Genomic DNA, 25576 nt, shown 5'->3' on the forward strand with positions numbered 1-25576 from the left:
TGCTGTCCACCCAAAAAGATTTATGCAAAAAAAAAAAAAAAAAAAAAAAACCCAAAAGATCCCCTTTCTCCCCAGAAAAACAGCAATATGTTTTATTAAATAAACGGATAACAATAGAAGACACTGGTCTTTTGATTTCATCCCAGGTATTCGCCTGGACTTTGAGGGATGCCAGCGCACGGCTCTGTCTCTACGTGCTGTAATGCGTGTGCTGGCTCATTGTCACCACGTTTCATCGCGGGGATGCAGATCCAAAGTCTCCCAACACATGTCAGCCACGCTGTGTGTTTTGTGCGTGAGACAGAGGGGGGGTGAACGCCAGCTCAGTCATTCCATCTCAGAAAAATGGCGTCTGGTGAACAAAATGAGAGAAAATAGCTCCAGTTTGCTGCAAGGCAGCAGCAGCAGCAGCAGCTGTGAGGGTGAATCCAGCCGCTGGTTTATCAAAGTAGCTGAAGAGCACGCAGCATCTGCTCTGCGGCCCATCAACTCAACACAACAGACAATAGACTGTGAAATATATAAGAGGAGAAGAGAGGAGAGGGGAGGAGGTGCTCCTGGCTGCTGTGACTCCCCCTCCTCCTCCTCCTCTCCCCCCCTCACTTCTTCTCCTCCCCATTCCTTCGAGTCTACAGACTCGTCAAGCAGAGAAATAAACAGAATCGAGCGCTGAGGAGAGAGGACGGTCCTCCCTCCCCTCCACCCCCTCCTCCCCCCCTCTCTCTCTCTCTCTCTCTCGCTATCTGCCCATCTTCATCCAGCCTGTTCTTTTCATGGAGAGGAATTATCCCACAGCAGGATTTGGAGACCTGGGCACTGGGACGGGATGGAGTTACGACAGATCGAAAGCAAGGTAAGCGTGTGGTGGGGGTGGAGGGGAGGAGGGAGGCTCAGTTGGTTTGAAACAATGCCGGTGTCCAGCGCTGCCTGCGCCGCTGCGTTCAGCCACAGACGCACGCTGCTGCTGCCGCTGCCGCTGCCGCTGCTGCTGCCGCTGCTGCCGCCGCCGCCGCTGCCGCCGCCGCTGCTGCCGCTTCATGGCCACCAGTCTCAGGTACAGCCAGCCGTATTGTCATCCAGGGAAGGGGAGGGCTATGGGGGCTGTCTCTAACTGAAACGCATGGAATGCGAAGGAAGGTTAATAGTTTTCTGAAGACCGGAGAGGGGAAATATGAAGGGGGATGGGTTGTTGGAAGCAGAGACTGTAATAAAAACACAGAAATGACTTGCAGCTTTTTTTTTATGACTGCATTGTCCCCGCTGCACCTTTGTCTCGCTGTTTTGGCTTCACCAGAGGATGACAGGTATCCCTGGCAGCCCGACTGGAACGGCACCAATTAGATATGTTCGAAATCAAAAGCAGATTTACTGTCAGCCGTGAGGCAAAGTAACGCAAGATCCCAGACTGGTGGAGGGGAGCGCAGAGGCACGGCTCCTCGGCAGAGCGGAGGACTAAAGTTCCTCCAGTGACCGTTCGGTGCTCGGCCAGGTGCTGAGTGAACGGACGCAGCTGGAACGTAAAGGTGGGAACGTTCTCCCTTATTAGTAAACAATGCTTTACAGTTACGTCACGTGACAGACGATGCCGCCCAGGTTATCACCTAATTAATTTTTTCCCGGTAGGCTAACACTTCCACCGTCTTAACGCTTAGCGCCGTCGTGTCAGCTGTCAGCGTGTGTCCCCAGGCAGCAGAGAGGACACCTGTCTGGGACAGGTACGTCGAGTTTTAAACAAACTAACAGAAGGCTTTCTGTCTCTGAGCCGTTAGAGAGGAGAGGACTGATGGACAAAACGTCGTTTCCTTTCACGTCCACGCTGGCGTCTCAAAATGAAGCGCGCGGGCGGCCTCGAGTCACGTTAAAGTTAGCCCAGCACTGTGTTAGCTTTTCTCCACGTTACTGGTCGCCTTGACAACCACATCAGTCTGCCGTCACTATGGGTTCCTGCGCGGCGAGCTGATTGGAGCAAGACCGTGATTTGCCCACGCCGACCCCCAAACCTCAACTGTTGATGGACAACAGCTGGATGTGTTACAGGTGAAATGATCTATGTCCTGTAGAAAACTTTAATATCCTAATTATTGATGGCTGCAACCTGGGTTCCCCATGTAAATAGCTTTTCATATAAGTCACTCGTTTATATTCTTAAATGAAGTTCATAAACATAAAATATATAACAAGTCATAATTTCTGTTTCTTTGGGGCTTTTGAGCAGCCGAAACGTTATTGGTGCAGCAAGACATTTAGAGCATGCTTATGTGTAAAAAAAGGCAAACATTTCCTCAGAGCATATACTGAGGAGAGATGTAGATCAGATTTACCCAAGAGCATAACCATGATCTCAGAAGTGTGGGGGACAATTTTGTCAAAAGTCCATTGTGGGATTTAACATCTCCTCGCACCTTCCCTTAGTGACTAAATAACCACAAACAGCCACAGTACATTGGGGGACCACTTTAGTTTTTTAAATATAAACTGTGGGAGTGGTGGTCTAGTGGTAAGCCAGGTGTTTGCTTCTTGGAGACTCCTCAAAGGTTGCCAGTTAGAAATTCACTCTGAGTCCTTAAGCAAGACCCTTGACCACAGATTGCTCCCTGTGCACCTGTTAGTGTTGGCAGCACACTGCTCCCTAAGGGATGGGTTAAACACAGGGACAAATTTCCCCTCTGGGGGACTATAAAGTGAAATATTTCTTTATTATATACTAACAAAATGTAAAGTTTTGGCTGGCGAATTGTGGTTGAGTTGACAGAATGACCCTTGAACATCTACAGGGTAATAGCCAGATCAGAAAGTTCCAAATGACAACACTGAGCATATAATACACATATTTTTGTTACATTTGTGTACAAACATTCATGCCAATTTAAATCTACGTCCATGTAAATTATGGAGAGTGGAGCAGAGACGCTTAGTTATTACATCTAAATGCACACATTTCTGTTACACTCTTGTTAAATTTGATTGCACGATTGATTGTACTGTAAATCCCTTATATGACTTGATTGAATTGACTTTGTCAAGTGCCCTGAAATGACTTGTTGTGAATTGGTGCTATATGAATAAAATTAAATTGATTTTAAAATAAAACAGTTGTATCATTTTAACTTTACATTCATTCCAATTTTGAGAATATAAATGACCAGATAAGTGTATAAGACTGGTATAGCAAATATATCAGTTATTTTTGTGGAAAAACAATACTGTTTACTTACCCTACCTATGATGAGAATCTTGTTCTTTACTTTTAGTATATTTACATCTTTCACCGAGCCACTGTTGCTTGGGTTGAAAGTGTCCAGGCTTTAAGTGCTATATGGTCTAGACACTTTTTGGTGCATTAGATCATTCACAATGTCTGTATAGGTTGCTGCTGAGAGTGAATCCAACTCGGCAGACATTTTACATTTTTCCACCTCGTACGGATCTCAGCAGGATTACTGGCTTCCACTGCCACAAATTGAGCTCGCTGTCTCTCCCACCACTTGACAAAGCCATAGCTTACAAAAAACAATAAAAAAAACTAATACAAATCTTGGTTATGCTGTTCCTATGTAACACTGTTTACTGGAATACTATCAACATGCCGATTTTCTGGAGTCACTTACTTGCAGTCTGGTCTTGTGGGAATTACCTATGGGCATGTATTAACTAGTCATCATTTAACTAACATGTGCATGAAAAGCATTATTCAACTTATGTTGGACACTTGCCCTGGGTCTTTCTGCATGCAGTTTGCATGTTCTCCCTGTACATGCGTGGGTTCTCTCTGGGTACTCCGGCTTCCTCCAACAGTCCAAAAAAAACCAACAATACTGTTAGGTTAATTGGCCTCTCTAAATTCTCCTTAGGTGTGAGTGTGTGCGTGAATGGTTGTTTGTCCTGTTTGTCTCTGTGATGCCCTGCGACAGACTGGTGACCTGTCCAGGGTGTACCACGCCTCTTGCCCATTGACAGCTGGAGATAGGCACCAGCAACCCCTCGCGACCTCACGAGGGTTAGGCGTGTTACAATATGGATGAATGGAACTTACATTGGTTTACTGAACATGATTCTGATACACCGTGCACCACTGCAGCAGGTCTCCTGTCGGGATCTACCTACAGGGTTGCCCGATCTGACTGATGGGCAAAATGTAAATCCCTCTCAACTAAAAAAACAAACAAACAAACCCAGCTCAAATCTCTCTTAACATCGTAGAACTATTACATACATAATAAAGAACACGGCATTTGCACACAACCGCATGAACACAAAGAAGAAACAAAATAAAAAAAGTACACACAAAGATCTCTTTCTCAATCATGTCATCACAGCAACCGCAAAAATAGTTATTACTAGCCTACCAGCATGAATTGTAAATGCAACTTAATATAAAAAATGTTCCTTCTTACACACAGTATAGATTAATCCAACATTTCTCTTTTATACACAGCCATGAAATATTTTTAGGTTGAGCTGTGGGATTTTTTTTGGGAGTTTTCACAGCTCTAGTGGCTCACTGTAGGCTGACAGGAAGGGGGGTGGAAGCGGGGGAGAGACATGCGACAAAGGACCACAGGTTGGAGTGTAACCCGTCGAGGACTAAGACCTCTGTACATGGGTCTCACTACCCGCTGCGCCACCAGTGCACCCTGATCAGTGGAACTCTTAACGTAATACCATTTGGGGAATTTACAAGTGACATTGACCAATACCATTTCATAGTGACACTTCATTGACCAATGACTGAGCTCCTTTGAGCTCCTTTGAGAATAAGCTGTTTTAGGGCTCTGTCACTTTTATGGAATAAAGCTGTAACTGGCCCAACTAAGTGTTTACACTAGCAATTTATACACGTGAAAATGGCTGCAATCAGATGTACAAAGGTACAGCAGTATTTTGACCCTGAGTCAGACCCACAAGCAGACGAAGGGGAGCCTACTGCACAATCAGCAAAGATGCAGCAACAGTTTCTGAATGGTAAGTAGCCTATTTCTACAGGGCTGCATTACAGAGTGCAAGAGCTACGTTGAAAGCCACGTTTCTGCAGTGTTAAACTATCATGTTATACATATCTTCTCATCTGCCTAGAAACATCTGTCTGGGAGTGTTATGTTATTTTGAAGTGTTGGTTTGTGTAAGATACTTCCAGGAGGCCTTTTGGTTGTTTTAGATTGGAAGAATCTGAAGAAAAAAAGAAGACGCTAATAGTGCTAGCATCCCTATGTAATTTTCAATTAACATCATACTAACCATTAGTTCTCTGTGTCTTTTCAGCTGTAGTGTTAGGGAATTATATGTACATTTTTGGCACGTATTAATGTCAATGTTAAGTTGTGCATTTGATTTATTCTGATAATTGTAACTTCATTGTAAGAGGGACGCAAACAAATAATCAATTTACGAATAATTGTCGATTAATGGTTAATTAGATTAAAGTTTGTTCCATCCAATTAGCTGATAACGTCCTCTTAGACATTCTTTCAGTGTTGTAGTGTGGGCTCCATCCAGAAGAGGTCATTCTAAAGTGGAGCCAGACCGCAGTAGTAAGAGAAAAAAGTATTGGTGGCAGCAACATGTCCAAACCGAGTCCAATGTGGGATCATTTTTGATTGCACTGTTTAATGACGACAAGGATGCAACATGTTAATTTATGTGGTTCTGTTTTCAAATGTAAACACTCAACAAGCTCCTTAAGTTGTCAGCTAAATAGCTTCTATTCTTCTAGCTTTTCAAGCAAAACGCACTGATGTGCTCAGAAGGCGAGGATGTGATGACATAAAAGCGGAGGGCATTATGCAAAAATATTGTAACTTGATAGAAAAAGACATGATGACAAAAACGCAGTTGATGTTGAGGGCTTTCATGGGGATAGTGTTTCAAATATTTTGTTCTATTCAATTTATTTGTTTCTATTTAGTAACCTAATAGGTTATTGTTTTGTTATATTTGTTAAATATGTCCAAATCTAATAATGTGTGAGAAAACCACAACTTTTGTTTATTCAGTCAGTATTTAATGCAGGTTTCACAATAAACTGTTAAAATACAATGATGTGCCTCTTTTAAAATTCAGCATATTGTAAAAAAATAAATAAAATTAGCCCTGCGTGTTATGGAAAGACCCTCTTGATTCAATAGAAAACTAGGGTTTGTAAAAAAAATGGCCGTTAATCAATAAATTGTTGGTCAGTCGATGAGATAAATCAACTTCAGATTAACTTATTAATTGATAACTCGAATCCCTAGTAAGATATCATTTTTTTTGTATGTTACAGTTTTACTTTGCTTGGGTTGCTACGTAAGGGGCTAGACTGGGGTTGCTAGGTGAGGGGTCTGACTGGGCCTGGCTGGGGTTGCTTGGGTTAGGGTTGGGTTCAGCTGGGATGGCTAAGTGAGGGGCAGTGCCCGCTGATATATAACCGGGAGGTTTTTCAAATTATTTGTTTTCCAGACGCCAACAAAACATTTACTTATTGCCAAAAAACAGCTGGATGTTTTTTCTTGAACTGTTTCTGGAAGCAGTAGAGACCCAAATGGAAGTACAAAAACGTGCACAAAGTGAATTTCAAGATAAATGAACTAATAAAATGGGTGCAAGGAAACCAGCGTGTCCTGGGTCTCCCTCTGGGTCTCCTCCCGGTGGGACGTGCTCAGAACACCTCACCAGGGAGGCGTCCAGGAGGCATCCTGACCAGATGCCCGAGCCACCTCAACTGGCTCTTCTCGACGTAGAGCTCTTTCTTCACCACAACAGACCAGTACAGCGCCCGCTTCACAGCAGACGCTGCACCAATCCGCCTGTTGATCTCCCCTCATTCGTGAACAAGACCCCACGATACTTAAACTCCTCCACTAGGGGTAGCACATCCTCCCCAACCCGGAGGTTGCTGCAAGGAAACAGCATTTTATAAAAATGTAGACTTTTTTACGTTTCAGCCACACAATGTCAACTATTTTTATTTATTTTTCCCATGAATGCTTACTAAAAACCCACATAAAAAGCATTTTTATTCCTACCCAGACGTGCTCAAAAGAAGCCCCTATTTGGAGCTGGAAACCTCTCTATCTGGCAACACTTTCCACCGGATACTGGTGCTAGCGTGTGTGTGATTAAAGATGGCTTAGAAAAAAGACTTTACCACAACATTTATTACCGGATTAAATGGGTGTAACAGCTGAAAAACGCGAGGGGGACACAGGGCACAGACAGGGAAAGTGTGGGGATCACGCCCATAGATTTACCTGGTGCTGAACAGTACAAGCTTCAGCCAAAGATCAATCCAACAAATCAGCACAGCGGCAATCTCCAGTATAACAATAATTTCACTGTGGTGAAAAGTCTGCGGTCTAGTGCTTTAAAGGCCTACTGTTGTTCTTGTCATTCCTGAGGCAAAAAAATTCTCATAAAGCCCTAAATTTTTACTCTGTGAGGCAAACTTTGGAGCAGATCAGACCGTCTCGACTCCCCACTCTGCTTATGTCCCCCCCCCCCCCCAAACACACAGACACATGTTTAAAGTACATGGTGACACTATAGTACGAAACCTATCCCAGAATAAAAGAGAGGACCGACAAAAGGTCCTCACTTTACTAGTAAAATGAGCAAGATGTGTTTAGCTGCAAGTACAAGAACACACACACACACACACACACACACACACACACACACACACACACACACACACACACACACACACACACACACACACGTGCAGACAGTGAGAAGCTGGGCCTTGTGTTGTGATCCAGTGGATTATTTTATACTTAAAACGTATTCAAGACATTCTTGCATATACAATAATACAAACATGTTTTCTTGTTTTATTTACCGTATATTTTTCATCCTTATAGTCCAAAAGATTATTTAAAATGATTAATTAACTTTTTTATTCTTCACCATTTTTCACAAATTTCTTTTACGTGTTAAAGAAACTATACCTGAATTTATTTTTGTCTAGTTAAGAAAAACGCTTTTCACGCCATATATTCTGAGTTAAAAGACATAATTTGATAATAACAATTAACTAATTGATTGTGCAATCAAACAAGTTCAGGCTTTTTTTAAGTAGGAATAAGCAGTGAACTGGGGAAAACACAACAACTTTTCTCTGCCAATGGCACAACGAGGTGCAGAGCCGTTGCTAAACTGCAGAACAAAATGGCATGCATGTAAGTGTTGATCATTCCATTCACATAGGAAAATATGATTTTCCCGAGACATAACCATTTATGAAGAAAAATCCTTCGATGAAGCTTTGTTTCCTCCGGAGGATTGTGCACGAGTTTGAGGTGCGCATTTAGTCTTGTGCATGTCGAGAGTTTCTCATGGGGAAAAAAAAACATTTGGGTGCAGGGCTTACAGTTCAAACTAAACTTTTCTCCTTACTCATACTTCAAATTTGTGTAGAATCAGGTATAGTTCCTTTAATGTCACATAGTAATGCTTAATAGTGGCACAGCACTGACACCTGGAGGTGGGGCTAAAGCTGGCCTCAGGAGAAGTTGCCCAACCCTTGGGCCTTACCGGGTCTGTTGAAAACCAACACGAGTGTAATAGACTAAAGGCTGAACGGAACTGAACCTGTGAATTAGATTAGAGCCTGATTAAAGGGGCTTTTTTGACTCAAAATTGTTTTCAGGCTCTTTCAAACCCCACTGATGTCATTCTGCTGCAGCCTATCCTCCATCTTCTTCCTATAGACACTTTTTCCATTGCTAATCTTGCTTCTCAGTTCTCTCTGCACAACTCTGAACCCCTCCTTGCATCCTGATCTTAAGGCCCCATTCTTCTCCTTGATCAGAGCCTTTATTTGAGATTATTTGATCTGGGGTTTGTTATTGGAGAAAGACAGTACATTCATGGGGAGCACACAGTTGTCAACGTAGATGGCAATGATGTCTGAGATGCAATCTGTGATCCTGTCAATGTCCTCTCCATGATATACACAGAGCTCTTCCCACACAGTGGAGCTGAAACAGTTCCTCAAAACTTCCTTAGTCTTATTAGACCATTTTGTCACTGTGCGACTCACATTTATGCGCAGACGGGGGACAAATCAGACTGTGATCCAGACCCTCTAGGGAATAGGAACTGTATGTCTCCTTGGTTTTAGCATACAACAAATCCAGCTTTTTATTGTCTCTGGTGCACCAGGTAACATACTGGGTAAAGGTGGGGACAGCGGAGGACAGGGAAACATGATTAAAATCAGAAAAAAGGGCCTGGGGATGCTGTGTTTGGTTTGTATGGATGACATCACAGGCTGCTGAAGCATTGGCAGAGGGGGGGACCATACACTGTTATACCTCTTCTTGCCACTCTACGTATTCACATGTGAATCACACGTGTAAATAACCTTATACTAACACCATACTGTGCATTACCAATAAACAAAAAAACAACAACAACAAAAAAAAAACAACAACCACCATACCCGTTTTGAAACATGGAGGTTGTATCACCATGCTTTGGGATTCCTTTTCTTTAGCTAGAGCATGCTAGTCAGTGTGGATTTGATTATGACCTAAAGAACTTTTGTAAGTTACTATGGTCAAATATAAGTGATTTGAGATATAGCATGCTGATACACACAGTAAAGAAAATGGAATGCTCAAGTTGAATAAAATGGTGATTCATCAGTAATAGTTTAATGTTGTTCACCATTATGGAAACATGTTATTATTTTTGAGAATTGCAAGGTACCCCTTTTTACTCCAATTATACCATTTGTTTTGTGTTGAACTTTGCTACTTCTGATCGTGCTCTTTGTTAATATTCTCAGTGTTGTGACTTGTTGTTTTAGTTCTCTGTATCCTGCATCACTACCCTTGGGTATTTTTTTATGTATTTTTGATTAGGCTCTAAGTTTGTTATTCTGAATGTTTCACCTTGTTATAAGATCTCTGTGATTCTGTTCCCTTTTGATCTCTATTTTCTCTCTGTGGGTTTTGCCTGTCACTTTCTTGCTTGTGCCTGTTACTCTGATTAGTGCTTCATTGACTTCACCTGCACTTTTGATTTCCCCTTTGTTTGCCTCCTCTTTTTAAGCCACCTGTCTGCCTTCACTAGTTGTCTGATCCTCTGTTGTACAACCCTCTATTCTGGCCTCACCAGGTTCAGTGAAGGTCGGCTTGATTCAGTTCTACTTGGCAAGGTGGCCAAGTCAATCGAGAGTTTGGCATTGTAATGTTTTTCATCAGCTGCCAAGCACCAAAAGTGTGCACCTTCACGTTGGATTCCGTCTTTGTTCAGTATCTAATGTTATACTCAGTAGCTGCTTTGACTGTAGCGAGTTTTCTTTTAAATATTCCGAGTCTGATTCTTCTTCTGAAACCTAGTTACTCAGTGACTTCACCCTGTTTGTCAGAAGACTGACAGTCTTCTGACGTCATGTGTTTGAGCAGACACGTGGCCCTTGGATATATGAACAGTTCCACTTAAACATTAATAATGGGGACACTAAAAAAGCAAGTTAAACCTGTAGCAAATTGCTTACAAAATCACAATATCATCATCAGAATCAGCCTCTGAGCTTTCCCTAATTGTTTTAAGGTGTAATAATTGTAGTGTATGTAAACTTCAGGTTTCAGTACAATTTTGAATAAAACTGAAAAAGATTTAATGTGAGAGAATTAAGTATATGTGTATAGTGCATGTCAATATCAATGTGACTCACAGTTGAAACTGTTTAACCTTGAAGGTGGAAAAAAAGATTTGAAATAATTTGAAATCATTTAGAAATAATTAAATTTAATGTTGAATTAATTTATTATTTCTCATTATATATAATACTAACCTCTTCATAGGGATTTATGTTCTTTAGATCCCCTGTATGCAATGTCAGTTGATGATTCTCAGTATTCCAATAAAAAAATTTAAAGGGAAAAAGGATGTGTTAAATGTGTTTAAACATTTGTGTTTAGACATTTTGACCCAACTTAGTTTATAATAAGTACCTTAAAAACTCATTACAAGACATGGAAAAAAAAACATGTGAGTTTAAATTACGTGGTAATTCAAAAATATTTAATAGACATGATGTAGCACGCTAACCTGAGGTTATACACTTACCAAAGCATGCGATTAGATAGATGTCTGATGGAAACCCATACTAACAATTAACTTGTAAATTTTTTCTAAGCTAATTTTAGGCACATGTGTGATTGACTTTTAATTACACAAGGCTGTAGAATCCAGGATTTAGTGGATGGTTCTTGGCGGTCTGTGCATCAAATACATAATTAGTGTTATATTTATTTTTCTAACAGGGTGCAGACTTCTGTGTTTGTGTAAATGTATTTTTATAACTCCAGTTGTGTTTACAGGTTTGATGGTGATACTGTTTTCATATTGCTACTGTCATGCTTCTTTGAAGCAGACTAATGTTTTACATAAAAGTGATTTTAAAGTCAAATTTACTAATTTGTTTTTCAGCCTCATATATGGGAGCTCCAGGTCATCCCATCCAGATTCAGAACTTCTCCGCCGTCAAGCCTATGGCCCCCCTCATCCCCTCCAAGGCTATGCAACTAACCACCACCCCAGGCAGGGTGGGGCCTGGGGTCCTCCCACACGGACACTTGGTAAGGATTTACTTGGTGTGTCTGTTGTATCAAATTCTTGTATTTTCAATAGGGCTGTCAAACAAATACATTTTTTTTATTGCGAATAATCGCATAATGTCAATAGTTAACTCAAAATTAATAGCAAATGAATTGAATATTTTATTATTTTACTTCTGAAAGTGTAAAAACCTATTTGGGCATTTTAATATGCAATTTTGCAATAAATTACACTAATAAAAAACATGCTTCTACAAAAAATATTTTTTATTTTTCAAGCACAGAATTGGAATGAAAACATCCTGGTGCCATAAAATGTTAAACTATGGCCAATAATGGCTAAATTGCTAACCGTAATGCCCTGATGTTTACACAATGTGTAAACAAATGTGTAAATAAATACCTGTTTTCATGCTGAAATATTTTTTCGCCTCTTAAACAAAGATAGACATGGTATTAAACATATGCATATAAATAAATACAACTTTTACATTTCAATAAAGTCACAAGTTTTATTGTTAATTTTTTCACTCTCTGACACACACATCTAATTCTGAACTTTCACACCAACAACAATAATTTCTTTGTATATTGTTGCATGTTGTTTATAGCCACGTTCATACACACAATTTTTTTTTAAGCCTGGAAAAAGGTTTTAAATTTCCAGGTCATTCTTACACTTTGCTTGCAACTGGGTCAGGAGCTTAACACCCTTGAAACCAGTTTAAGAGAACTGTTTAGCACAGCTTGGATGTGCTGACACTGTAACTCCAGAGTACAGATTTGGCAACGTGATTCAGCCTTAGTTTGTCAAATACAAAGACAACTAATTAATAAGTATTAAAGTATGGTTTATGGGTTGGGTTTCTGCAATGTTATCAGCGTGTAAAAACTCATCTTCAGAACCAATCTCTGCTCAAAATGGTGACCTTCACCATGTAATCTACTTTCAGCAGATATCACCGGCTATTGCCACCGTAAACTGCTAAAAATACGGGCAGAGTTGCCCCCTCTGCCTTTACTCCCTCGGCTCCTATGTCAGTGTAGAAGAGGATGTGCTCCAGCGCGTGACGAAGTGGAGGGATATTTCAGCTGCTTATACTCAAAGTGTCTGTAGTGCAAGCAGGTCTCTTAATAACTCTTAGTTTATCATCACTTATTTTAGAGCCCAAATAAGCAATTTCACTTTCAGAAACAAGCAAAAAAAAAAAAAAAAAAAAAAAAACGCAACCCGTGAATTTACAAGAGACTTAAGGGAAAAAAAGCCCATAGTCGCATGAAATAAGCAGACTTGGCAACAGTGATCACGGGTCTGTCAACTCAACATTATAAATAATGTTGAGTTGACAATATTATTAGTTTTTAAAAAGGGGGATATATGATTGTTTTGCAAGCAAAAGTTCTTAAAAACAGCTCAACAACATAATCTTTTTTTCACCTGACTTTAACAAGAAAATATTGTAGTTCATTATAAAAGGTACAATATGAATTATCAGATTCACATCCAGGCAATAAAAACACCCCCGATTATCATTAATCTACGGGTTTGTTTATCAATATAAGTCTTTAACCTCATTGGTGAATGAGGCTGAGTTTCATCAAGCCCATATGGTCCGACATTTTCCCCTCAGCAGCAACACTTGAAGCACACAGGGGTTCATGCTGCGTCTTTACGCATGATCCAGCTGCTGATGTTTTTCCTTTTCAACTCCATACACTTCTTGCCTGTTACAGTTTATAACCTTTGTCTTTACCTTTCACAGCGACAGGTTTCTCATATCAGTCTCTGTCCTGACCAGACAAATCTCCTCTATTGCACAGGGTACTCTAGCGCGTAACTACATAAGCCGAAGGCTGAGTTTGAAGTTTTTCTCCCAGCACAGGTGTTGTTTGTGGTTCGAGCGGACGGAAAGATTACATTCTGCTTCGCTTTTAGCCCACTAATAGTCTTAAATGGGGAATCCTATAGGAAATATAGCAATTTTTATGCAGTGCAACCCTAGATTTGATGAGTATATGTGCAGCTTTTCAAGCTCTGCATCTCACTGGTTTCTAAGTAACTGAAAAATAAATATTTTTTTGGTAACGTGTGTTACCAGCATAATTTATACTTAATGATAGCTGTTTTAGGCGGAGAGGTGGGCGGATTCTTTCCCCCTTTGGTATGCTGCGTCCGAGGAATAAACAGTGGGGAAAAATGCCTAAATAAAGACTCCTTTAGAGCTTGTAGCACTGTTAAACATTTTGTTTGTTCCTGATAGGGTTGCCAACTCAGGCCCCTATACAATACTGGACAGCTTCAGCAGGGGGTTGTTGATTAACGTAAATGGCGTCACATTTGTGACCCGCCAAAGCAAAAATAGGAAAAAGTTGACAGAGCACAAACTGAGAAAAACGTGAAAAACCTTCAATGTGTTTAAACTCAGGATTTTTTAGCTTAAAATCCCCCCAACAGATATCTCCATGTCTGGGTGGGGAAAGCTGTGGCTCATTTGTATGCCACCTTAATGTGGCCGCAGAGGTTTTTGTTTTGCGTGTCGGCCAATAAGCTCCGTGTTTGAAGAGAGCAGATAGCTACTTATGGAGTTACTTAAGCTGTTTGAAAGAAAAACTGAGTTTCCGTGACTTGCGAAGAAGATGGACCGAGCTGAACGGATCTCCAAGAGCAGAATTGCAGCTTGCTCAGCGCTCCACTGTGGGAATACATGTTAACCAGGATGTGGGACTTTTTTCATATTCTGTATCAAGAGCCTGAAGCAGAACAAACTGATGAAGTGACTGCATAACTTAATCATAGTTTCCAGCTGGAGTTAATAAAGTAAATAAAGAAAGCTTTGGACTTGGGGCAGAGTAGCATTAACATGAACTGATTGTGCTATAACCCAACCGCCATTGTAGAGCGCTCTGCTATGGGAACGTTTTTTTTTTTTACCAGGACACCGGAGTATCTTAATTTCTGTATCAGGAGAAATCAGCATCATGTAATAGCATCTGACTGCGGATAGAGCACATTCATAGTTTCCAGCTGATGTTAACCGGAGTTGATGACGAAAGCTTTGGACTTGTGGCAGAAGAGCGAGCATTAACATGAACGTGAACATCAGGACATGGGACTTATTGTTTTAAAACGTTTTCAATAAAATATGGTGTAGTGTATAAATAGTTTTGTATGTTAAAAAAAGCTAAAGAACTCACCATCATCATTCAACCTTCCATTTTTAATATCCAAACACGATTTAAGTGGCAGATTACCTTTTTAAGTGTTTTAATGTAACACAATGTCATGGAGAGGGTGCGAGGACCTAGGCGGCAATGAGGCAGTGGACAGGAACTTTAATCAACAAGACTTACAGGGGTACAGGGACAAACACAGGCTCCAACAAAGGCAACAGCGCAGGGGACAGAACTCAGAGGAAGCAGCACGGGGAGAACACAGGCTGAACGCAGAATGACCCGACAACGGGGAAGCAAAACGGAGAGAACTTAAATACCAGCTGGGGATAATTAAACACGAATGAGTCCAATAAACAAAAACATGAGTCCAGAGCAGGGAGGATCCTGACACACAAGACATGAAAAATATTTATTTCTTATGTTTCAACCGTAGGCTTAGCTCAATAGTACGAAAAACAGTGTATAGATGTGAACATCTCTGTTCATTCCTGCATTCTGAGGAGATACATCACCAATCACTGCTTCCCCCTCCTGAGACTCCGGATAGTGGACTAGAATCGCTTCGAAGCCGTATGGAAGTCTTTCTCCATGGCCTCTCCGAACTCTTCCCACGTCCGAGTTTTTGCCTGGCTTCCTCCCCCACCATCGGAGCCAACTCACCACCAGGTAGTGGTCGGTGGATAGCTCCGCCCCTCTCTTCACCCGAGTGTCCAAGACATGCGGCCGCAGATCAGATGAAACGACAACAAAGTCGATCATTGAACTGCGACCTAGGGTGTCCTGGTGCCAAGAGCACATATGGACACCCTTTTGCTTAAACATGGTGTGATTGACAATCCATGACGAGCACAGAAGTCCAACAACAGAACACCACTCGAGTTCAGATCAGGTGGGCCATTCCTCCCAAGTCCCCCAGCAAAACGAGGGAGTCCCCAGGAGGGGCACTCTCCAGTACCCCTTCCAAGGACTCCAAAAAGGGTGGGTAATCTGAACTGCTGTTTGGCACATAAGCGCAAACAACAGTTAGAACCCGTCCCCCCACACGAATGCAGAGGTAGGCCACCCTCTCGTTCACCAGGGTGAACCCCAATGTGCAGACACCGAGATGAGGGGCAACAAGTATGCCCACTCCAGCTCGACACCTCTCACCAAGGGCAACTCCAGAGTGGAAGAATGTCCAGCCCCTCTCGAGGAGACTGGTTCCAGAGCCAGAGCGGTGCATTGAGGTGAGTCCGACTATCTCTAGTCGGAACCTCGCGCACGAGCTCAGGCTCCTTCCCCACCAGAGAGGTGACATTCCACATCCCAAGAGCCAGCTTCTGCAGCCGAGGATCAGAAACCAAGGTTCCCGCCCTCTACTGTTACCCATTGCACAATGCACCCGACCCCTTTGTCCCCTCCGATAGGTGGTGAGCCCATTGGAAGGTGGACCCGTGTCACCTCTTGGGGCTGAGCCCAGCCGGGCTCCATGGGTAAAAGCCCGGCCACCAGGTGCTCGCCAACGTGCCCCACCTCCAGGCCTGGCTCCAGAGTGGGGCCCCGGTGACCCGCGTCCGGGCGAGGGAACACGAAATCCAATAATGTTGCTCATCATAAGGGGATTTTTGGGCTGCTCTTTGTCTGGTCCCTCACCTAGGACCTGTCTGCCTTGGTTGACCCTACAAGGGGCTTAAAGCCCCTGACAGCATAGCTCCTAGGATCATTTGGACACTCAAACCCCTCCATCACGGTAAGGTGGCAGCCCAGGGAGGGGCTTTTTGAAAAGCAATTAAAAAGCAACAATACCATTGTGCATGATGGAATTCTCAGACACAAAAACATGATAAAAACAAACTGTTTGACATTGACCAATTTTGTAAATGATAACCTAAGTTTTTTGCTTAGTTTTTTTTGGTGTGCGTTACCATTAAATTTGGTGTTGCAATTTTTTGGTCAGTTTAAAGTTCTAACACAAATATTGTAATGCAGAGTTGTGAATTATCTTGAAAAACATAGTGCTGTGAGTTGATCTGGACCCTCTACTGGTATTGAAGGAGTAGGAGGTGTAGCTGCAAGGTATGCAAAGTAATTCAAATCAACAGCTTAAACATTTTTGAGGCCTGTTTTTATCACTAATCTTATTTGCAGAGTGCCAACATTCAAATGGTCATGTCTTCGTCAATTTTTTGTTCATTTCCACAAGTTTTGACATCGTTGGAAAGCTAGATTCCACTCTTTCAGAATCTCCAAAGAACTCAAAACGGCCCCGGGGAGACTTTTTTCCAGGCTTTGCTTTGGCCGGTCACATTTGTGCAGGGACAGCTCCAAAATACCAATCACGTTGGAAGTTGACAATGTCCTGGAAGCTAAATTTCAAAAGGCTTCACTTGAGATACACGTAAAGAACAGCTTAAAGTCTAAGTCTTGTACCGAAAAAAATATCCTGAAAACCGTTGAATAACTTCCAGAACAAGGTAAACTTTGAATACTCATGTATCAAAAGTGTTCAAATTAAGTTTAAATATGAAATATCGCACATTTTTTATACCGATTATGGTATTTCGCATTTGAGTGCTGCCTCCGTTTACGATCGGCCATTTCCGACAAGTGTGACGTCAATTCAAGAACAACGAGAACGCGCGAATCGAACTTGCATAGAAACACACATTGTTTACATTGTACAACTGGTACGGCAAACCAGGATATATATACATGTTTTCCGGGATCTTCTTTCACACACCAAATCTGCGGATCCACGTGTACTATGAGCAAGCGCTTATAAAAAATATAGCCGAACTAATTACAAGGTAAAATGCCTTCTAGGTGCGTAGTTGGTGGCTGTAGTGTCGCTTATAGGCCTAGTGCAGACCGCGGTGAAGTTGGTTTTGATATTGGACATTCAAGCTCTGCGGAGTTGGCGGGATCTAGCTCACGGTTGATCCGGTTGAAGGACTCCGATTCCGGCCAGCGTCTCTCAGCTGCTCCCTCCTCCCATACGCGGTGGTACAGTTAGGGACCGTCAACAAATCTGATTTGATTTTTGTTTCTCAGGAGTGCTCCGCTGTCCACTTCACAATGTCAAATCCACTTCACCGCGGTCTAGTGCAGGCCAGAAAGTTTCGCTACATACTTGGCCGGTGGATCAAAAGGTCCGAAAGAAATTGGATAAGTTCGTAAAAGAAACGCGAAAGGACTGGATTGCTGGCGGTGACAAAAGTGTTTTATGCAATTCACACTTCACGAGCGAGGAAAGTCGTAGTGTTAGCAGACACTACGGCAGCATCCTCAGTTGAACGATTCTCCCTGTAGGTAAACTGCAGGCTGCTCAGGCCAGCAGGGATGGTTTCCTTGATGTACTTTAGAAGGATCCTCTCGAAGCACCTTATGATGACGGGGGTCAGTCTGATAGGACAATAGTCATTGAGGCAGGTCATGATTGGTTTCTTGGGGACAGGCACGATAACGGATGATTCCAGACAGGCAGGAACCGTGGAGAGCTGCAGGGAGAGGTTTAAGATGTCCAGAAAGACCCCTGCTAGCTGGTCAGCACATGATTTAAGTTCCCGGGCTGACACAATGTCTGGACCTGCTGCCTTGTTGGTATGACCTTTTTCAGGGAAGAGGTCATTTGGTGGAGCTTCAGGACGAGAGGCTGATGGTGCTCCTTTGGCTGGGAAAAATGTTAAGGCTCCCTGCTGCTTGGAGAGTCAAATCGTGCAAAGAAGCGGTTTAACACATGGTTGCTGGTCATGAAACACTCTGATTGTCTTTGTGTGTAGGACAGCATTAGTGCAGAAGTGGATATAGAAAAGCACAGATGATGTGTAGCTTTCTAGGTGAGCCCCCTCTTTAAATACATCCCAGTCAGTGTTTCCAAAACAGTCCTGTAGAGCTGAGCAGGCCTCTTCTATCCAAACAGAGGGCAACAGTGGCACAGAAGTTAGGGAGTTTGTCCTGCAATTGGCGGGTTGCCAGTCTCAGTCATTGTGTCCTTTGACAAGACCCAAATTGCCTGCTGGTGGTGGTCAGAGGGCCCGGTGGCACCGGTGCATGGCAGCCTCGCCTCTGTCAGTCTGCCCAGGGAAGCTGTAGTATGCTTGGCGTGGGAGCACAACACCGCCCTCTACAGTCTAGGAGAATAGTGCTACTTCAGAGGAAAAGGCGCATGGAGCATAAATGCTGCAGATGTTACATCTGCACGTTGTGTCCACACGTTGTGTCTACACGTTGTGTCCACACATTGTGTCCGCACGTTGTGTCCACACGTTGTGTCCGTATGTCACACATATGTGTGTCAAGCATAAACCAGCTGTGAGGAGAGTTCTGCTCAAGGTTTCTTTCTTGTTAAAGAGTAGTTTTCCTTTTCAGCTCTTGCTATATGCTTCCTAAGAAAACATTCCTAAGAAAACGACTCAATGCAATTGGCTGTCCACTGTCACTACATGCTCCTTCAGGAAGAGGGATTGCTGTAAGTCAGTAATTCGATGCAATTGGCTGGGTTTCTTTAGACTGTTGTAAGCTGCTGTACAAGTATGGATAATAAACTGAACTTGAATATATTATGTAACAAGTAGGATCATACTAAAATGTATATTATTGACATTAAATCGGTATGATTAGATTTAATATTTTTGTTGCTGCTTGTAAAGTGCTTTGAGATTATATTAATATTAAACTAGCTCTGTATGAATAAAGTTAACCAAACTAAATGTAATTATTGTTTGTTGTCAGGTCTTTCTGGGCTGTTTGACACCAGCCTGCACCATGCCAGCACCTCCGGCCCTGACCCTGCTGTCATGAATCTGATTTCAGCCCTAGAGTCCCGGGATCAACAGCCTACACCCTCAGCTTCATCTCTCCTCTCTCAATTTCGGACACCATCTTGGCAGCCCAGTGAGTGTCAGTGGTCTACTGGAATTTGAATGATTATTCAATTTCCATAATGATTTACCCAAATCATTTGCAAAAATGTAGCAACAAAACGCTTTTGCTTTAAAATAAAAACTTGTCTTAGTGTGCTGACCAACCCTTTTTGTTTATCATTGTGTCCTTTAGCCATGCATACACCAGCCCCTGCAGAGCTCTTTATTTCTGGGGCCATCTCAAGTTCCGGATCCTTTTCATCCTCTTCACCCATTTCTGCGTATCAGCATCCTGGCTCTTTTCCTGGACGATCATTGACTCCATCTCTGTCCTTGCAGGATACCCCTACATATAGCCCAACTTCCAATGGTTTGTTATCCCCCCATGATGCTCTCTTGCACATAAAAACACCCTCCCAGTCTAACTTGGGCTTTGATCGCTTGCTTTCTTCTCAAAGTGTCACATTTAGGGGATCACAGAAGCCCCCGGGTTCTCAGAACCAAGCCCCTTCTGACTCCTCTAATTGCCACTTGCCTTCTCCCCAGTTCAGTCTGTTATCTTCCCAACTTCACAGCCGGTCCTCTGAGTTATATAATTCATCCATGTTCTCTTCTGGTCCACCCCTGCTGGGTACAGCAGTCCCCCAGCCACAACCTTCTCCGGAGAGGGCAATTTCTCGACAAGACAGTGTAATCAAACATTACCAACGATCACCCTCAGCTCACTCTACATCCCTACAGCAATATGCCAGCTGTGGTGGGTCATCTAGGTACCAACAGTTAGTCAGCCAGCATCAGCATACTGGAATGCCCTGTAGTCCCCTGGATGAGCAAAGTTCATCCTCTGATCCCAAACCTCCACTGCAGATGGAAACTCAAACATATCAACCAAATATTCAAACTTCCTACACAACCTCATCAACCAGTTCCTCTGTATCCTCTTCATCTGCCACAAAGGGACCTAATGGTTCCAGTTCCAACAGTGGCTATTCCTCCTCAGGCTCTTTGTCTTCTTCTTCCCATACTCCTCACACTCCACCATTAGCGTCCTCTTCATCCACCTCTAATTCCAAGACAAATAGTAATTCTTTGTCTGCTCCTCCTTGCCAGCAGTCTGGTCCTCGGCTAGCCCCAGCACCCCCTCCACTGCCAGTGGTGTCGTCTACCCTTGTTCAACAACCTGCTGTCAAACAATGCCTACCTAGCTATAGCTCTCAATCTCTGGTGAAATCTAGCACAATCATGCCAAACCAATCTCCCCCCAAGTCCCATTCTCAGACCTACTCCCCCACCCATGGTCCATCTGCACACATGGCCGGGACTCTTGGAGGATTCAGCTCACCTCATCTGCAGGATTTAAGTTCTGGTGGAGGGGTTACAGAGGGAAAGACTTTTGCCAGTATAGGCTCAAGAGGACGCTCATTCTCTGCAGAAATAGTCTTTGGTGACTCCAGTTATTGCTCTGGTTCTCTCAGAAGGGCAAACAGCCCTTCTTTGGATTATGGAAATGAATCAACAAGGATGGGACCTCTATCAGGACTAACAACACAAAGGGGTGGAATTGGATCTATAGGTTCAGGAAGTGCTATCCCTGCTGTTGGGAATGAAAGCAACAATTCCTACCATTTGCATGAGTCAGCTACATCACCTGCTATCATTTCTACTCTCAGTCACTCTGCATTGCAGTCACCTGCAGCTGGTCGTCCTGCACAGTCCCCTGGAAGCTCAGGGGGAACTAAATGCTTGTCTTCCATCCTGTCGCCTACTTTCATGTCCTCACCTCAAAATTTCCCAGATACACATCAAATTCAAAGCGACTCCTATCACTCTATAACAACCAAACCAAAAACTGATGCAAAATTACTGCCGGCTGATGGATCCCGAGTTGAAGCAGAGGAAGCTGATGATTTTCTAATCCAACACTTATTACACACACAAAGATCAGCACCTCACCCTTCCCAACATCATTCACATTCTCAGCAACTATCCCAATGTATAACACAGGTCAGGGATGGTGAAAGCAAGATCACCTTTGATAACAACAAGCTCTCAAATGAGTGCTTCCATCCTCAGAGTGTCATTCGCACCAATAACACTGTCAGCTACCCTGGTCCTGAATCAACAATTAGCGAAACAGCAAATGGTCTAAATAGACCGTTAGAATCAACTCAGAAAAAACAACTGCCGAAGTCAGAGTTGATTGTATCAAAGTCTCCCACCAGAGAAGCACAAGGAGTTTCAGAATCTCTTTCTTGCTCCATTACTATTCAGACTGATCAACAGCATCCTGAGTCTTTAGGGTCTGTAGTACAGTATGGAAGAGGGGATCCCTATTCCCAACACCCACACCACCAACACTCTTATCACACCACACATGTATCCCCATATTCTCAGCAACACACTCAACACTCCCAGCAAAGCACCCAGCTTTCCCGGCATAATCAACTTACGCAGCACTCTCAACATTCTCAGCACAGCCAGGCCAATTCCCACTCTCAGAGCAATTCTCACATGGACCTAAAGAAACCTTCAAATACATATAATACTCCAGATTTGCTGCAGCCTCGCCAAAGCCAGGCCCCCCATTCTTTGGCAGATTCATCACCGGACCCTTCACAGTCAACACATATGATGCAGTCGGTACTTTCTCATACTCCCTGTACTAAGATGGACCTTCAGCATGTACTCACACAGCAACAACAACAGCAGCAGCAGCAGCAGCAGCAGCAGCAACAGCAGCAGCAGCAGCAGCAGCAACCACATCACCCTTTGAGTCAGAAGAGTATGATGGGTGTAAATGCAGGAGTGAGGTCTGCTGGGGTAGAGCCCAATTCACAAAACCTTTCTCCCCAGTTGCCACTTCCACTGCAGAACCAATGTATGGATACCCACTACAGTCTTGCTGCTCAATCAAGAGATCAGCTTCAAACAAGTCAAAACTCAAAGCCTTCTCTGGACATGCTTGATGAATCTCTTTCCCAGGCCAGTACCATTGACACTAGTAAACCACCTGACAGAACTGGTCTTGGTGTGACTGTTCCAGTAGGGGAGGGAGGTGGTGGAGACAGGTATAGACACCAGCACAGACCTCTGCCTCAGCATAATTCTCAACAAAAGCACTCAGATCTCCATAACCTTCTTGATGAACCAGAGTTAGGTGCATCCACACTTTCACACCTTCACCACCTCGACCCACCCCCTGTCCACGCCCGATCTCATAGCCTCCAAGGGCAACAAGCACACACTCACCAGCAGCTATCACATGAACAGTTAGGTCATGCACCACCTCGCAGGATTTCAGGAAACATGGCTTCTCCTCACAATCTGCAGCAAACTCAACAAAGAGAGCAAAAAACACAACTCCCACATTCCCAGTTTGACCAACTCAAACGACACCAGTTTGGCACAATTAGCCCAGCAAATAAATTTGGACTGAATCAAATTCAGCAACAGCAACGGTTTCCGCCTGTAACATCCATCTGCTTTTCAGACTCTCTTTTACAAGACGAGGATCGTTCATTCTTTCCTGAGATGGAGGACATGTTTTGTTCAACTGAATATAAGTCAAACTGTGCTGGTGATTCTGGGACAGGTCGGGCTGTTCAAGAATGCCTTAGTAAGAGGCATGGGCAATCACAGGAGGATATAGAAGCCCTGAAAGTGGGGCATGCTGGTGAGGGATACGATGTAGGTAATCCTCACACTGATCAAGGTTATGGACAGTACTGCCACAACCTCCCAGGAACAGGTAATGGCAATCTGCACTTAGATCTTGACTCCCTGAAGACCCACGAGCTTCCTTCTACTGTAAATACTGACCAGCTTGGCCTCATCCAGTCTCAGACTCCCTCTATGGCACTGGGTTCAGAAGCCCAAGTGGATGGATCAGTTAACAAAATGATGGGAGCCATGGGTGGAAGTTCCAGCAACACCGGTCTTACCTCACCCATCTTTTGTTCTTCTAGACCCAAAAAACTGCTGAAGACCAGCTCCTTTCACTTGCTCAAACAGCGACGTGAGCCACTACCCCAAACAAAGAAAAACTATCCACAAGAGTATGAATTTGAAGATGATGAAGATAAAGCTGATGTTCCAGCGGATATTCGTCTCAACAGCCGACGACTTCCAGACCTGTTGCCAGACTTGGTATCAAGTTGTAGGAGGGCTACCGGTGCTACTGGGCTCAGTCCCATGATGAGTGATGTAGACTTCTGTCATCCATCTAGCTACACTCCTCTTGGGCACCATTCCCAAATTTTACCTCTTGATGCTCCTAAGAAAAGAGGCAGGAAACCAACTAAGCCAAAACGTGAAGGCCCTCCTCGCCCACGAGGTAGACCACGTATACGTCCTCTTCCAGAGCCTCCACACTGCAGGGGATTGATGAGCTCGGCTGCTGGAGAAACAAGGAGAGGACGTGGCAGGGGGAGGGGACGTGGCAGACGAGATGATGGATTTATGGAAATTCACAGAGACATTAACAAAGCACACAGCCTTCCATATCATCATCAGCACCAAAAGCAACTGTATAGCCAACAGCAGCATGTCCAGCAACACCCACAAGAACATTATAGCCAACAGACAGATCTTCATCAAGCTTCACATGAACATATGCAGCATCACCTCCATCATCAGCAGCAGCAAGTTTCCTTTTCCCACCATCAACTGCACCATTCGCAGCTATATCAACAGGAGCATCAGCAAGCACACCAACAAGACTTGGCCAGACCAATCAAGGTAAAATGCAACAAACTAAGAATTATTCTTATTAAAATGCATGGTTTGGATTTCTTTTTTAAATTTTGGCTCAGTTAAGTTATTAGTCATAGTTGTTACCTAGAGTAGACGGACATTATAGTACTTTGATTTTGTTGGAAAGGCTTTGGAATGCTAACAATTAGTCAGGTGGAGGTCCTTATTTTAGCTGTCGCAATTTAAAACAACTCAATTGCAACAGGTTCAATTTCAAGGGATACAACGTTATATTAGAAAATTTTTATTGTCTTTAATTTCACAAGGACATTGTTAGGTTTTCTCAATTAAACTACGTTCATGTTACTAAGATATTATCAGTCAGCTGATTGTCAGTCAGCCTGGATAATCTACAAACTACTACCAGACCTGGACAAGCACAGGAATCTGTTTCACTGTGTAAAGGATAGCTTAATGTGAAATCTAAATATTTACTCTTTGTGGACGTACACGGGAATGATGAATTACAACTGATCAGGTGGATTGATACAGCTTGCAGCTTCAGCTAATCTAACTTTGTTTAATAACATGGCTGTTCTTTGGCAGGGAACACAGCAAAAAAAATATAATAGTCTCTTTCAAAAAATTTACATATGTTTTTATATCTCACAGATGTGAACATTTTAGTCTGACTAGCTATTAGCCTTCCAACACTTGGAGAATTTCTTGACTTTTCAACAAACTCAGCGAAATGAGATCTGTCTACTACAGGTAAAGAAAAATTTCCCTTTGAGTTTCAGCCTTTTCTTCTCACTCAAAAACATGTTAGAGATGCACAGTATTAGAAAAACAGGCAATATTGATTGTTGAAGCTCGCAATGATGAAATCAGTTACAGTTAAGCCAAAAGGTTTCTATCATCACCATTTCCACACCACATACCTTGAGATTAAGCATAGCCATCACAATCATCCCTTGAAGTTGTGAAAAGCAATGACATATAAAGTCTATTATTACTGCCACAAAGTGCAGTAATGCATGGCACTTGAAACATGTTCATCCATAAATTATTCAAGACAAGCAATTACCATATTAAAAAATAAACATTGATGCTGTAATGATTATTGTGATCCGATATATTGTGCAGCTCCAGAAGTATCCGTTTATTTTCATTTTCTTAAATCTCTTTTTATGAAGTTTTCACATGTGCAGTAAGTTAACAAAATAACTGTCTTGAAAATATACAATTAAATACATCCTAACATAGGAAGCAGAAAAGCAGAGAACAAAAAAAAAAAACCCACGTAAAATAACTAATAATATT

General features: G+C 42.8%; 1 protein-coding gene across 1 annotated transcript; it reads left to right on the forward strand.

Moving 5' to 3' along the window:
- The first annotated feature begins 614 nt into the window (after positions 1-614).
- LOC105939767 (proline-rich protein 12-like) lies at positions 615-25549 on the forward strand. The gene is made up of 5 exons (XM_021308174.2): positions 615-853; positions 11419-11567; positions 19431-19592; positions 19755-24298; positions 24926-25549. The coding sequence occupies exons 1-5, from the start codon at positions 774-776 to the stop codon at positions 24929-24931; spliced, it is 4941 nt and encodes a 1646-aa protein (XP_021163849.2). The 5' UTR covers positions 615-773; the 3' UTR covers positions 24932-25549.
- Positions 25550-25576: the final 27 nt, after the last annotated feature.

The sequence above is a fragment of the Fundulus heteroclitus genome, chromosome 16 (assembly GCF_011125445.2).
Source record: "Fundulus heteroclitus isolate FHET01 chromosome 16, MU-UCD_Fhet_4.1, whole genome shotgun sequence".
Classification (NCBI taxonomy): Eukaryota; Metazoa; Chordata; class Actinopteri; order Cyprinodontiformes; family Fundulidae; genus Fundulus; species Fundulus heteroclitus.